The 16,169-nt window shown below is 44.4% G+C and overlaps 1 protein-coding gene across 2 annotated transcripts; it reads left to right on the forward strand.

Moving 5' to 3' along the window:
- Positions 1 to 74: 74 nt before the first annotated feature.
- gcm2 (glial cells missing transcription factor 2) lies at positions 75 to 5,755 on the forward strand. Of its 2 annotated transcripts, none has more exons than XM_078096517.1 (8): positions 75 to 324; positions 1,992 to 2,055; positions 2,225 to 2,413; positions 2,492 to 2,604; positions 3,204 to 3,329; positions 3,431 to 3,687; positions 4,087 to 4,327; positions 4,511 to 5,755. In XM_078096517.1, the coding sequence occupies exons 1-8, from the start codon at positions 232 to 234 to the stop codon at positions 4,820 to 4,822; spliced, it is 1,395 nt and encodes a 464-aa protein (XP_077952643.1). In that variant the 5' UTR covers positions 75 to 231; the 3' UTR covers positions 4,823 to 5,755. The 2 variants fall into 2 exon arrangements, with proteins under 2 accessions (XP_077952643.1, XP_077952644.1); XM_078096518.1 differs by having other exon boundaries at positions 84 to 324; positions 3,204 to 3,281.
- The last annotated feature ends 10,414 nt before the right edge of the window (positions 5,756 to 16,169 follow it).

Genomic DNA, 16,169 nt, shown 5'->3' on the forward strand with positions numbered 1-16,169 from the left:
TATGATGAAAATAAGAAACATTGTATTCTTACTATAAATGCCCCCCCCCCCCGCCTGCCTCTCTCTCTGAGCTTGCGCCTTCTCACCTGTTCAGTCACTTCGTACCTGAGACTCACCGGAGCAGCACGCGCTGCCGGGGGGAGCCACTCTGACTTTTACCTGAAACTCCATTTCTCTTTCGGGTCGAGAACCTTTGGGTGGAGGTCCAGGAACTGGACCAGGACCAGGACGATGTCCCACGCAGAAGAGCGTGAGGAGGGGGACTGTGTATGTTCGGTTGGGATGAAGTTCTCGTGGGACATCAACGACCCCAAACTACCGCAGGTAAGGAGTGGGTCCGGGATCAGTGATCAGGGACCAGAGATCAGGGATCAGGGACCCAAGATCAGGGACCAGAGATCAGGGATCAGGGATCAGGGACCCAAGATCAGGGATCAGTGATCAGGGACCAGAGATCAGGGATCAGGGATCAGGGACCCGAGATCAGGGACCAGTGATCAGGGACCAGAGATCAGGGATCAGTGATCAGGGACCAGAAATCAGGGACCAGGGATCAGGGACCAGAGATCAGGGATCAGTGATCAGGGACCAGAGATCAGGGACCAGAGATCAGGGATCAGTGATCGGGGACCAGAGATCAGGGACCAGTGATCAGGGACCAGAGATCAGGGACCAGAGATCAGGGATCAGTGATCAGGGATCAGAGATCATGGATCAGAGATCAGGGACCAAAGATCATGGATCAGAGATCAGGGACCAAAGATCAGGGACCAGTGATCAGGGACCAGAGATCAGGGGTCAGTGATCAGGGACCAGTGATCAGGGACCAGTAATCAGAGATCAGAGATCAGGGATCAGAGATCAGTGAATATTCTGATTTTCACTTTAATTAGATTGTATTTTTATTATTTGTTGTTATCACTGACAGTTTTAAGCAAAAACACATGAATGAAAAACAAAACCACTGTGTTATTATTATTATTATTATTGTTACTATTGTCAAAGTGAACTAAATGAATAGTTTGTCTATGTCTACACCTTTTCTACTTCTATAAAGTTTTGTTGTTTTATTTTAATTGATCATTTCTCACATGGAGTTCTCCTTCTAAACTAAAATCTGTCCCTGAGTTTTAGAAAAACTGATAAATTATAATTATATTTTAACCAATATTATTAAAAGGAACAGATATTATTAGGCTGAACATACACTAATCATATTCTAACATGTATTATGACAGCGTACAAATATGAATTATTTTTAAATAAATGTAGCCACCTGCGAAATTCTGGTTTCAAGCTTCCAACCAAATCTAATAAAATCTAAAAACGTCATGCATGCCCCATTTTTCATTTAAATGTTCACTTGTATGTTCACTAAGTATAATTCCGTATATTTGTATGAAATCATAAATTAAACAGTACATTTAGAGAAAAATATATAATTTTTACTGAGTCATTTTTAGTCATCCATAACAGCCATTGTGTTTTTTCAACATTAAGATCTAAATATAGTCTGAAAGCTCCATGGTGAGTCTTTATTTTACATTGTACATCTTTCATTTTATTAAATTAAATTAAGTTTTACGTCTGAAAGGAATTCAACCCAACCAATCGACATCCCTTTGAAGTTTATTTTAGGAATGACACAGTTTATATATATACATATATATTTTTAATTTATATTAAATGTCTCTTGGTGACCCAGAGAAGGAAGCTTTCTAAAGGTTATGACTCGTCTCTTCAGTCCGTTGTTGATCCAACACACGAAACTGGTTTTCATATTTTTGTTTCAGTGATACCAAAACAGTGTCTCAGCTGGAGCCACTGATCAATATCTCCTATTGATTTGTCTGGACTTTTAGAAATAAGTTTCCTCATCAGATTATTAAAGTGGAGAGAGACTTATGTGTCCACACACACATAATCGCATTAGAATGTGTGGAGCTCTGCAACTAATCTGTCTGTCTCTCTGCCTCTTTGTGTGTCGGCAGGACACAAAGCAGTTCGACCCGTTCCAGGAGTGGACAGATGGTTACGTTCGATATATCTACTGTGGTGAGAAACAAATGTTTGTGTTATTATCATACATATGATCAAAGTTATTGGTAATTTTTATTACTGAAATATGAACGTTCACATGTTATGAATATCAAAACTTTGAATAAAAGTTCAACAAGTTGTTATGCACTGTGCATCACAATGTGTCATTAATCGTTAATTGTAGCTGAAGATAAGAATGCTCAGAGACATCTGTCCGGCTGGGCCATGAGAAACACCAACAACCACAACTGTCAGATCCTGAAGAAGTCGTGTTTGGGCGTGGTAGTCTGCTCTCGCGGCTGCACGCTGCCCGACGGGTCCCGGCTCCAGCTCCGCCCGGCCATCTGCGACAAGGCCCGGCAGAAGCAGCAGAGTAAGAGAAGCCCGCAGGCCGTTCAGCTGCCGTCCACCCGTTGCCACCTGTCACCTGAGCAGACTCCTTGTGTTTCAGAGAAGCTGTGTCCCAGCTGCAACGCCAGTCTGGAGCTGCTGCCCTGCCGCGGTCATAGCGGTTATCCTGTCACCAACTTCTGGAGGGTGGATGGAAAGGCCATCTTCTTCCAGGTCACCACCTTTACAGTCTGCTTGAAAAACAAATATGCGGCTAACTGGGACACTTAATATGGCAGATAGTTCTGTTAACCCCAATGAACAACTTGGTCATCCTGATGTTCATTTGTACATCTCCATGTCTCAGCCCTTGGGGAGCAGTTTCACATTAGCATTTATAATGGTCAAAAAATGATTATAATTAAACTCAAATCTCAAATCCCATTCTGCTAAATAATTCTTTGTTTTTAAGATTATCTATTGAGGCCATTATTTCTTGATTGGCTTGAAGGGACTGAAACGCTAATACTTAGAATGATTTTACTGAGTTAAAGAACAGCGCGTTCAATATCTTCTAATACTGAAACTTCTAAGTGGACCTGAGTGATCCGGTGCACGCAAATCTACAGGGGCCAAGTCCACTCAGATCGGGGGCCTAGGTCTCTGATGTCAAATCACCCGAAGTAGGTTTGAAAAGTGGCTTTCAGTATTGGTGCTTATGCTGTGAGCTCTACCTGGTGAGCTTCAGTAAAGGGTTCAAAAGAGGAATCAACCGGTTTGAACCAGATTCAAATCGGACTGTTATCATATCTGTTGTTGTTGTGGTTCTTTAGGCAAAAGGGGTCCATGATCATCCCAGACCGGAGTCCAAGTCAGAGACCGAAGCCAGACGGAGTTCGGTGAAGAGACGGGTGAGCTCTCCACCGTTCACACCGAAGAGACGACTCATCGAGACACAGGTCGACAACATAAAAACAACACCAGCTGTTTGTTAATATTATTATTTATATTCTTAATATTATTGTTTATTTATTTGTGAATTTGTTGTTTTCTGTTTTAGACTCTAGGCCCCGCCCTCCTCTCATGTGTCGATCCATCAGACAGAATCTCCTTCATCGAGCCCAATTTCCCGCAGCATTACCCAGCATTCCAGAGCCCGGAGCCCTACTACAACCCCCACAATGCAGTAGGGGAGGCCCAACCCACAATGCAGAAACCAGCCAATCCCAGAATTTACATGGGCCGGCCCGGCTATGAGTTCCAAGGATACCTGACCTCGCCTACGTATCCCATGACTTCTGACCTCTGTGACCCCAGGTCAGCCTCACGCAAACCCCCTTTCATGACCTTCAAGGCAAAGGCCACTTTCATGACCTTCAAGTACATTGAGAGTAAAACCAGAACCAGAGCCGGTCTAACCAATTCAAATCAAGGTCCTAAAAGCATAACCAGATATGAAATGTCTTCAGAAATATACTTTAACGAAATCAGATTATGCCAAATTCTGGCAGACCTGGGATATCTGGTGTCTTTTAAACAAATGTACTCCAGACAAAGATATTTTAGACAGGTCTAATCCAGACAATGCTAGTTTAAACTGGTCAAATCAAGAACATGCTAGTTTAAACCGGTACTCATCCAACTAGGACTTGACTTAACGTGTGTTTTGTAAACAAGGTTCTGTGAGTCTGAAGATGTCTCCTGGTCTCTGTGCAGGGTGCCTCCGGTCCTTGGTTCCTCTTCTTCCTCCACACCATTGTCAGCTCCTCTCACTTCCACCTGCTCCTCCTTCGACCCCCAGAGCAAGTCTCCTGCTGGCTGGAAGGAGCTGCTGAAAAGCTCTGCACCCTACGGCGACAACCACCATTACTACAGCACCGAGTACCCCTGCCGTTACCCCGGGAACGCCCCAAGCTCCCCCGCTGCGTTGCAGACTATCATCACCACAACAACCAAGGTGAGTAGAGGCTGTCTGGAGGATCCCACTGCACACATTCAGATCTAAATCTTTAGATCTGAAGGTTTTTGAAAGCAGTGTCACCTCTTTTGGGGTCTACAAAAGTCCGTTTGTCAAAGGTTCTCTTCTGGGGAAACCCCTCACGATTGCCGTTACATTAACACCGGTTCTGATCCTCTTCAGGTTTCCTACCAGCCCTGTCCCAAGCCTCCTGCTCAGCTCCCTTCATACCAGTCCTGTCCTAAGCCCTCGGCCGGCCTCCAGTCCTATCAGCCCTGTGCTCCTCCTAAACTCCCCGGCCTCCCCAGCTGCTCCTCCCTGCTGGATGATCCCTCCTCCTCCTACTCCACTGAGGTTAAGGTTACGGAGGAGTCGGGCGGAGTCATCAAGTCTCTGTCATTTCAGCCTGAACCTCTGCAGACTAAAACTGAGCGAGCCGACGGCTACGACTACCGCTACGCATACCCCAACACGTATCGCTATGACGATTACTGAGGCATAGCCTCTGTCACCATGGCTACTGTTATCACCACTACCGATACGCATACCTCGACACCTATCGCTGAGGCAACTACTGAGGCAACACCTCACCACGACTGCTGTTACTAGAACCATTACTATGACAAAACAGTTGCTACTCCCTAAACAAATACTGTACTGAACCACATACTATTTACCAACAACCTTCTGCTGTTCTGGAGCTGAAAGGATGAACTTTTGAAGACATTCATGGATTACTTTCATGGTCACAAAGGAAAGGCTTCGCCAGGTCTTAAATTGCTTAAAAACACAGTCGAACGAGATTCATGTCCAACTGAGATCTTAAAAACAGGATTCTGTTGGGCCAAAAAGCCTCAACTTACTTGGTGTTTCAGGAGCTTTCAGCTACAGCTAATGGCTTTCTTCATATACAAGTATATTCATAGTGGACATTGGGTATTTGCACTTTCTTCAAGGTGCCCAGAAATGTCACTTTCTTTTTTTTTCTTTTCTCAGGGTTGCCAGAAGTGTATTTTTTTCAGGGAGCCCAGAAGTTTCACTTTTTTGTAGTGTGCCCAGAAGATGGGACACTTTAGTTCATGTTACAACAACCTAAAAAATTCCCATCTGCAGCTAATAATCTCTGTCTATTGAGGAAGACCACGGGATGTAGCTGGAAGCTTCACAGCACCACAGCCACGTAACTTGAATGAATTTGTGACCAAAGGTGTTTTGATATCAGTGCATTCAGTACAATGCCCATATGGGATTTATCATTATGTATGTTTCTATTGTTTGGCTTATTTATTGAATCAATCAGTAAACACTTTGAACTATTCCTGAACAAAACAAACTGAATCAAACAGTTGTTGACTGAAGAGATCTGTAAGATGAAAATATGTTCAATGTTCGGATGTTAATATAAAGTAAAGTCTCACTTTGAACAAACTGTTCAGTCTTTGGTTTTCTCTTTTCTCAAGTAAAGTGATGATAAAAAAATCTCACATTGATTGCTGGAGTAAAATTAGTGATATATTATATCTGTTACAGCAAATGTATGTATACATGTGTGTATAAAAAATTAAACACTTCTTTAGCAGAAGTGTTACCTTTTAGTAGTTCGATAAATACAGACACACCATTAATGAACCACAGTTGAATGGATGGATGGATCGGTAGATAGATGGATGTATAGATAGATAGATGGATGGATGGATGGATGGATGGATAGATAGATAGATAGATAGATAGATAGATAGATAGATAGATAGATAGATAGATGGATGGATGGATAGATAGATAGACTGCTCCTTAACTACTAAGGATGGGTAAAATGCAGAGAATAATGTACCCAATGTGGGATTAATGAAGGATTATAAATAAAATAATACGTAAAAAAAATAATAATTTTGGGGCGGCACAGTGGTGTGGTGGTTAGCACTGTTGCGAAGGTCCTGGGTTCGATTCCGCCCAGTGGCCTTTCTGTGTGGAGTCTGCATGTTCTCCCCGTGTCTGCGTGGTTCTCTCCGGGTTCTCCGGCTTCCTCCCACAGTACAAAGACGTGCTCTGGGGATCAGGTTGATTGGCAACTCTAATTGCCTGTAGGTGTGGGTGATAGGTGATGTGAGTGTGAATGGTTGTATGACTCTGTGTAGCCCTGCGATTGGGTGAACCCCGTCTCTTGCCTGTGGTTGGCTGGGATAGACTCCAGCCCCCCCTTCACCCTGTTTGCAAGATAAGCGGTTATAAGATGGATGGATGGAAAATAATCATTTTTACATCTACATTTCCCCAAGCCCCTCGCGCCCCACCTGTAATACCTCAGCGCCCCACTGGAGGGTCGCGCCCCATAGTTCGAGAACCACCGGGTTAAGGAATGGGGAGTGGAGGGAGAGGAACTCCATCAGCATGATGTTATGAGTCGCCAACCATCGCCTGATGATGTTGGAGTGACCGAAACTGACATTGTCACAAACTATCACGTACTTTGGCAATTCATCTCCAATCTGACCATCTCTTGTTCAGGGAGGAGATCCCTGTAGAGAGTGCAAAGGGGTGACAAGACGCTCTATATTGTATGGCCCAATAAAGTGTATTAAAGTGTGGCTCAAGTGTGGCTCATCTCATCAAGACGCATATGTCCTCGCACTCCTCTTCCTCTTCTTCTTCCCTCTGGCTGTTAGGGTTAGTCGTCAAATCCCTTGTCCTTCCATTGTCAGACATCATAACTGAGTTGTGCTCCAACTATTTATATACTTAATGACCAGTTGATGGTTCATGAGATGCACCTTTGGTGGAGAAAGTCAAGATTTACCTGGGAGCAATTTACTAATTCAGGACAAATTTAGAAAAAAAGTCTAATGGAAATGTATAGAAATATACTTGACATGTTTATGACAACTTGTCCAACCATTTTGCATGTAAAGACTTATGCGATGAACTAATGCCTAAACGTTGTGGGCGGGGAGACTATTAAATAGAGACCATTATAATACATTTTGATCTACATGACATAAGAAATTGATAATGTAGGAAACAGCAGAGAATTGTACATAATCATTTGCATGGATGTACCCAAGCATTTGCAACTTGTTCCAAGAAATGAGAAGCTGCTTTTGATGTGCACACGTGGCACAATGATGTGAAGATTAAACACGTAGTTTTGAGAATTTCAATTCTGATCTGAGAAATGTACCAAAGCGACTCAGAAAAACTGTAAGTGTTTATAATCAAGAGTTAATATTATCTACAGTTGTATAAAGTGTTGTGTAGACTTTACCTAATTTATTTGAGTGTATCTTATAAACCGTAGATATGCTCTACTTAAACAAGTGGTGAAATCTGCCCAAATTGTTACCTCACATGTATTGAGTAGATTCTAGAGGTTGTTTTTTATAGTGTAGATGGATAGGAATATCTTCATCTACACCTAAACTCTCAGAGGAGGATGTGAAATCACATGAGACGGCGGTTTCGGTCTTCACACCGTCCACAGGTGGACCTGTGTTCCCTGTGGAGAAGTCTTCCCGTCTAATGCGTCCCCGAAGCCTCGGATTGAGCCCCTTGCTGCGAGGTTCAGAGCTGTTGCATGGATGACTTCCGTCTGTATGAGTAATAAATGTTGTTTTGACATGAACACGTCGGAACAGGAATGGCTGTGTTGTCCTCACTGTGAACCTTTAAAGCCCCCAGACAGACTCCTCTTTCAATACCTTCCATTAGAGTCACTCAGTACGGTTCACATTGACATCCATCAATACGTGATTATGTTCAGAGGATGAACCAGTTTACGTTAACATCCATCAATAATTATTATTTTCAGGTAAGCTACAGCTGAGACAGCTACAAGTGAGACAGCTACAGGTGAGACAGCTACAAGTGAGACAGCTACAGCTGAGACAGCTACAAGTGAGACAGCTACAGGTGAGACAGCTACAAGTGAGACAGCTACAGCTGAGACAGCTACGCTTGAGACAGCTACAGCTGAGACAGCTACAGCTGAGACAGCTACAAGTGAGACAGCTACAGGTGAGACAGCTACAAGTGAGACAGCTACAGGTGGGACAGCTACAAGTGAGACAGCTACAGGTGAGACAGCTACGCTTGAGACAGCTACAGCTGAGACAGCTACAGGTGAGACAGCTACAGCTGAGACAGCTACAAGTGAGACAGCTACAGGTGAGACAGCTACAGCTGAAACAGCTACAAGTGAGACAGCTACAGCTGAGACAGCTACAAGTGAGACAGCTACAGCTGAGACAGCTACAAGTGAGACAGCTACAGGTGAGACAGCTACGCTTGAGACAGCTACAGCTGAGACAGCTACAAGTGAGACAGCTACAGCTGAGACAGCTACAAGTGAGACAGCTACAGGTGAGACAGCTACGCTTGAGACAGCTACAAGTGAGACAGCTACAGCTGAGACAGCTACAAGTGAGACAGCTACAGGTGGGACAGCTACAAGTGAGACAGCTACAGGTGAGACAGCTACGCTTGAGACAGCTACAGCTGAGACAGCTACAGGTGAGACAGCTACAGCTGAGACAGCTACAAGTGAGACAGCTACAGGTGAGACAGCTACAGCTGAAACAGCTACAAGTGAGACAGCTACAGCTGAGACAGCTACAAGTGAGACAGCTACAGCTGAGACAGCTACAAGTGAGACAGCTACAGGTGAGACAGCTACGCTTGAGACAGCTACAGCTGAGACAGCTACAAGTGAGACAGCTACAGCTGAGACAGCTACAAGTGAGACAGCTACAGGTGAGACAGCTACGCTTGAGACAGCTACAAGTGAGACAGCTACAGCTGAGACAGCTACAAGTGAGACAGCTACAGGTGAGACAGCTACGCTTGAGACTGCTACAGCTGAGACAGCTACAGGTGAGACAGCTACAAGTGAGACAGCTACAGGTGAGACAGCTACGCTTGAGACAGCTACAGGCGAGACAGCTACGCTTGAGACAGCTACAGCTGAGACAGCTACAAGTGAGACAGCTACAGCTGAGACAGCTACAGGTGAGACAGCTACAAGTGAGACAGCTACAGGTGAGACAGCTACGCTTGAGACAGCTACAAGTGAGACAGCTACAGCTGAGACAGCTACAAGTGAGACAGCTACAGGTGAGACAGCTACAAGTGAGACAGCTACAGCTGAGACAGCTACAGGTGAGACAGCTACGCGTGAGACAGCTACGCGTGAGACAGCTACAGGTGAGACAGCTACGCGTGAGACAGCTACGCGTGAGACAGCTACAGCTGAGACAGCTACAGGTGAGACAGCTACGCGTGAGACAGCTACAGGTGAGACAGCTACAGGTGAGACAGCTACAGGTGAGACCTGGACAGGACCAGGACTCGTCTCTAGTCGTGTGGTTAACCGGATGCTCTCTCTTCTGATTGTGTGCTGAAGAGGTTCACTTATTCGTGCTGAATGTTTTGCAGCTCTGGTCTCACCTGCGTCTCACCTGTAGACCAGGTGAAAGGAGATAATCCTGAGCGGTGTAATTCTATACTTTCTCCAACATCTTCCTGTCTTCTTATCTCCTCATCTCGTCTTTTTCTTCTTCTCTGCTGATCTACATCGCTGCTTTTTCACACGCAAATCATTTCATTCCTTGGCCTCCTCTTCTACTTCTACTTCTTCTTCGTTAAATAAATCATCTGACACTAAATACTTTTCCAAACAACGAAACATCTGCAGCCCCCACGTCCTTCCCCCCTGACACCCGCCCCCCTCCATTCCTCCATCCATCCATCCATCCGTCCACTTGCTCTGATGTGGCTCCGCACTAATGGATGTTTTCAATTTGATGCTACGTGCTTGTGAGTTACAAAAGAGACACAGACAGACAGAGAGAGAGAGACAGTCAGATAGACAGACAGAGACAAAAAGAAAGAGACGGATGGAGAGATAGACAGGTGCAGAGAGGGAGACACAGTCAACAAGACAGACAGATAGACAAAGAAAGAGACAGGTGGAGAGAGAGAGAGACAGTCTGCCAGTCACAGACAGTCAAGAATAAAATTTAAAGAGCTTGTAACACCATACGGCCACTAGAGAGCTGCGCTCCATACATGCTGGTTACTTGTTCAGTCTTAAAAAGTAGCCTTCAGTTATCAAGCTGCTGTAAACATTATTGCACATCACTAACTTTCTTCCACGGAGTATTTGTGCTTTCTCGCCTCACAGGTTTCCACAGCTCATGGTTCTATCTGGACCCTGTTCCTGCCTCCTGCTGTGGCTCTGCTGACACCTGCTGCTGCTATCATCATTATTTTAAATATTACAATTTTGGTCTGTTGCTGTGGTACATTTCTCAAATGGTAAATGGTCTGTACGTGTATAGCGCTTTTCTAGTCTTCCGACCACTCAAAGTGCTTTAACTCTACATGACATCATTCACCCATTCACACACTGATGACAGGAGAACCACACACAGTGACACCTGCCCACCAGTAACTAACATTCACACACTGATGACAGGAGAACCACACACAGTGACACCTGCCCATCAGTAACTAACATTCACACACTGTAGTCGCAGTTGAAGTTGAAGCTCCAACCCTCTGATCGGAGGTCAACCGCGCTCCCCACTCACCCATAGTCGCCCAGAATCATCCTCGACATTTGCAAAACAGTACGTGCATTTCTCAAAACAACTTGTACAAATAGCAAAGCACCATGGATGACCTTGAGATCTCTCTCAAAATCCTTAGTTCATCTCTCAAAAGTAAAATCTGTTTCACTGAACATGCCAGTCCATCAGAAGTCCTCATTGTGTCGTTGTGTATGCATCAGACGGTCATGTTGTTAGTATAACAGTGTACTCTGGAGGATCTGTGCACACCTTAGTGTTTGTGCGAGAGTGATTGAAACAGACTGGATAAGATTCACATTTACGCTTTTACTGATTGTACTGTAATTTATTCACACACTATGTCATAAAATTTCCTCCATACGGTTAAGGAATGGGGAGTAGAGTGAGAGGAACTCCATCAGCATCCTGTTTCGGGTCGCAAACCATTGCCTGGTGATGTTCGAACGATGGAAACTGACATTGTTTTGATCTACATGGCGTAACAGATAATTGTACATAATCATTTGCATGGATGTACCAAAGCATTTGCAACTTGTTCAAAAAAATGGGAAACTGCTTTTTTGATGTGCACACGTGACACAATTATGTGAAGATTAAACAGGTAGTTTTCAGAATTTCAGTTCGAATCTGAAAAATGTACCAAAGCGACTGAGAAAAACTTCATCACTATTACAGTCATCATAATCCAACATAACCCGCTTTGCTTCTTTCCTTTGGTCTGCTTTCCCTTTCCCCCCCCGCAGGCTTCTGTGGATGGTGGTTCTATGTGATAGCGGTTCTATGTGATGGTGGTTCTATGTGATGGTGGTTCTATGTGATAGCGGTTCTATGTGATGGTGGTTCTATGTGATAGTGGTTCCATGTGATGGTGGTTCTATGTGATAGTGGTTCCATGTGATGGCGGTTCTATGTGATGGTGGTTCTATGTGATGGTGGTTCTATGTGATGGTGGTTCTATGTGATAGCGGTTCTATGTGATGGTGGTTCTATGTGATAGCGGTTCTATGTGATGGTGGTTCTATGTGATAGTGGTTCCATGTGATGGTGGTTCTATGTGATGGTGGTTCTATGTGATGGTGGTTCTATGTGATGGTGGTTCTATGTGATAGTGGTTCTATGTGATGGTGGTTCTAAGTGATGGTGGTTCTATGTGATGGTGGTTCTATGTGATGGTGGTTCTATGTGATGGTGGTTCTATGTGATGGTGGTTCTAAGTGATAGTGGTTCTATGTGATGGTGGTTCTATGTGATGGTGGTTCTATGTGATGGTGGTTCTATGTGATGGTGGTTCTAAGTGATGGTGGTTCTATGTGATGGTGGTTCTATGTGATGGTGGTGGTCCGTGCAGTGGTCCTGCTGTATTCTGTACACATGACATCCATTGTAGTCTGTCCATCAGGGAGAGGGATCCTCCTCTGACGTTCTCAGTAAGGTTTCTTCTATCTAAGAGCTGTGTGCCGATGTGAGGGTTTCGGGGTGTTTCTGCATGTGTAAAGCCCTCTGAGGCAAATTTGTAATTTGCGATTTTGGAATTGAATTGAGACAGAGAGACACAGACAGACAGACAGAGAGACACAGTCAGCCAGACAGATAGAAAGACAGTCAGACAGAGAGACAGACAAGTAAAGAGAGTGACAGACTGTTTGGTGGAGGGAGGGAGGGAGGGGGGGGGGGGGGGGGGGGCATAAGGGACCCCTATAAACACTGCTGCTGGAGGACTAAATGAAAATCATATCAGCTTCAAAGCCAAAGAAGCAACTTTGGAAACAAAGATGAGAGATAATACAAATCAGAAATACACAGAACACAACTACAAAGTGTGTCTGTGTGTTTGTGCTGTCCGTGCCATGACAAGTCTTATCAGTCTCTTCTCATTCGTCCTCTTCTTAAGGAGACAGTACCGCTCTCGTCTCAATCTGTGACTCAGAGGAATCAATAGATTTTTGTGCCTCAGACATCAATAAGAAGTTCAGCGGAGATTCAATCTAAGACCTTCCTGCTTCTTCAGAGGAACTGAAGCTGGTTTTGTGTTTTTACTGAACATCTGTAACATTGTTTAAAACACCTTAAACCAGATTTAAAAAACAAGAGCAGGTAAAATACATATCACTGTCTAATCCTTTAGAGATGAATCCAATATGCAGACAACAGCTCCTCCTCAGGGAACATGAAGGAACCACAGTTCAGCCTCAAGGGAACATTAAGAAACTGCAGTATGTCCTTCAGAGGAGATGAAGGAATTACACATCATCCTGCCGGGAGCACAAATGATGAATTCAATTTCACCATCCATCCAATAATAGTCACTGAGGAACATCAGCTAACCTCTGATTGATCATTTGGATCCAACCAGTCAGACCTGTTTCCTTTTAATCTGTTCTCCTCATCAGTCCGTCCCTCTCCTGTATCTCATCTTTATCTAGTCTTCAACGTACTGTCAGGACTCGTACAAACATCACGTAGGCATAAAGGACGTCATGGCTGCCCGCCAACAGCAACTTGTCTTTGATGTCTCTTCAATACCGACTGCTGTGGGACAAGAGACGAGCCGCGACGAGACTAACGTAAACTAGCAGAGCAATGGGGACATAGGAAAGAGAGCGAGACAGGTATCAGAGAGCAAGACAGGCATCAGAGAGCATGACAGGCATCAGAGAGCATGACAGGCATCTGAGGGTAAGGCAGGAATCCGAGACTAAGACAGGCATCAGAGAGCAAAACAGGCAACACAGAGTGAGACAGGTAGCAGACTCACCTGGACAGGTAGACTCTCACAGTCGTGGTTCATTAGGAGGACAAACTGTTGACAGGAGGATCAGCAGCACAAAGCTGAAATCCTTTTCATGAACAGGATCACACACACCTGGGTTTATATGAGTTTGACCAACACCTGGTTCAGTGAATTGGACAAGGACCAGATTCAGTGAGTTGGACCCAGAACAGGTTCAGTGTATCAGACCAGGACAAGGTTCAGTGAGTCGGAAGAGGACCAGGTCCAGGGAATCGGAAGACGACTAGGTCCAGTGAGTCGGAAGAGGACCAGGTTCAGTGAGTTGGACCAAGACTAATTTGAATGTGTGAATGAACGCTTTGAACTAGGTCAGTTATCGGGTGCAAGACCAGGGTGATTTGAGCCCAGGAGCAGTTCTAGTGTCTAGTCCAAGTCTGGATAGGGTAGGATACAGGATTCATAAGACCAGTTTTAGGCCCTGGCACAGATTACATGGATGACCTGGAGTCTAACATTAGAACCAGGTCCAAATTTTACTTTATTGTATTACTTGTGCACCGCTGTCTTGTTGTCTATTGTCACACTGTCTACTGTCGCACCAACCGCCAAGACAAATTCCTTGTATGTTTGACATATTTTGGTAGTAAATGTTTCCTGATTCCTGATTCCTGATTCCTGAAAGTTTATTAAAGAATGATCAAAAGGTTTCATTTTTTGCAGCAGGACCAGGTACAGTGCGAGGTTTCCTGTGACCAGGGAGTGGCAGCTGTTTCTTCTTTTGCTGTTTTGACAGAACAGGAAGTGTTTGTGGTTGAGTGAAGAAGAATGAAGTTTATCTTTGAAGAGACGAGAACCAGACCTACGAGTCCGGACCTGAGAGCCAGAGACAGTCAGTAAGGGAGGGGGATGCTGACTCACCAAGGGTGTCTACCTGTTGGACCAGGTCTGACTGACCAAGCTGGACCAGGTCTAACAATGTGGATGAGGCCTGACTGAAGTATTTAAAAAGAAAAAGTAATCATGTTATTCTACACTTTTGTTTATAATTTAATTGTATTATTATATTTTTGTTTAACTTCAAAAGTAAACCAAACAGGAAAAAAGTTGTTACATTTTAAATTATGAAATGTTTCACTTAAAACAAACAATTCCAGGTAAAAAAAATACAAAATACAAGATTTCTCTGGTTGTCAATGGAAAACATTTGGCCGATCACAGTCCAGTGGGCGGGGCTAGGTGTCGGTCCTGCATCTGAAACAGACACCCAATAAAATCTTTACCAATAACTACATTATCTTTTATTAGTATTGGATCTTGATAATGAAGGTAATCAGTAAATAATGATGTTTGAGGAATTTATTCAAACCATCATGTCCTCTTCTTCTGTGTTAAAACAGAAGCATTCAGAGCTTCAATTCTTCAGCAGAAGAAGAAACAAACAGATTAAAAGATTTAATTCAGAATCATAAAACAGAGATGGAAACATTTCAGATTAGAATGAAGACGATCACACACACACACACACACACACACACACACACACACACACAAACACATAGTTTGCTGTTTTACTGAACGTCTCAACACTAAAATATTTTTTTAGATGTTTCTAAACTGCTGTGAAGGTTTTACCTGCTGACGGAGTGAGAAGTCACATGATGGATGTTGTGTCTTTGTCCTCGCCACTGAACCACAGCAGGAATGTCACAAACACACACACACACACCACAGGACAGATAAGGTACTGAACAACAGAAGAAGAAGAGTTGAAACACTGTTTGAATAAATAGAATTAAAGTATATTTATTTAGTAAGAAATCACAAATTATGGGCCGGCCCGGGAGGGGAGGAACGCGGGGCCAAAGAGGTGGACCCGCAGTCACCGTACCGGAGTAAAGCCCAAATGTTCCCACGATGGAGCTGAAGATTTGGCTTCGGTTATCCTAATTATCTCGGCTTTAGATGGCAGGAAAAGCTACACCACACAGTGGGTTCCCTTTCCCCTGCGTGTGTGCATGTGGAGCCCTCCATTTAAAGCCCTCCACACTCCACCACTGACCAGGTGACCTCAGAGTGTCCATAATGGGTCAGGGGTCAGGGGAGGACATTGGGATTGGGCCTTAGAACCACAGAAGAAGAACAGAAGAAACGCTGTTGTAACCACGGAAGAAGAACCGATGGTCAGATTTGAGTCCGTCACGTGACATATGACGTTCGTTCATTTGGTAGCAGGACGTGAACACAGTGTTGGGACACACGGCCTGTTGTGTTATTGAAGTTAATGAGGCGAAAACAACACACACACAGGTAACCGGAGAGCGTTGCCCACACCTGGAACCACCTGGAAGCTCACCTGTAGCTGTTAGCTGTAAACAGAAAGACATCCGTCACTTTCTCCTTCAGTCCGAACAACATGACCCCTGTACTTCAAAGGTACTACTACTTGTACTACTCACTGGTAGAGGTGGTGGGGGTGGGGGGTTAAGAGTCGGGGGGGTTAGGGGAGCAGCTGGGTCAGACCACAGACACA

The sequence above is a fragment of the Gasterosteus aculeatus genome, chromosome 21 (genome assembly GCF_964276395.1).
Source record: "Gasterosteus aculeatus chromosome 21, fGasAcu3.hap1.1, whole genome shotgun sequence".
In the NCBI taxonomy this organism is placed as follows: Eukaryota; Metazoa; Chordata; class Actinopteri; order Perciformes; family Gasterosteidae; genus Gasterosteus; species Gasterosteus aculeatus.

What these genes read in the sequence shown, in the direction of transcription:
- gcm2 (XM_078096517.1), top strand. Translation starts at nt 232, where the DNA reads ATGTCCCACGCAGAAGAGCGTGAGGAGGGGGACTGTGTATGTTCGGTT. An exon ending in CGTTCGATATATCTACTGTG is followed by an intron (nt 2,056 to 2,224) that starts GTGAGAAACAAA and finishes CGTTAATTGTAG; the next exon opens with CTGAAGATAAGAATGCTCAG. An exon ending in TCTGACCTCTGTGACCCCAG is followed by an intron (nt 3,688 to 4,086) that starts GTCAGCCTCACG and finishes GTCTCTGTGCAG; the next exon opens with GGTGCCTCCGGTCCTTGGTT.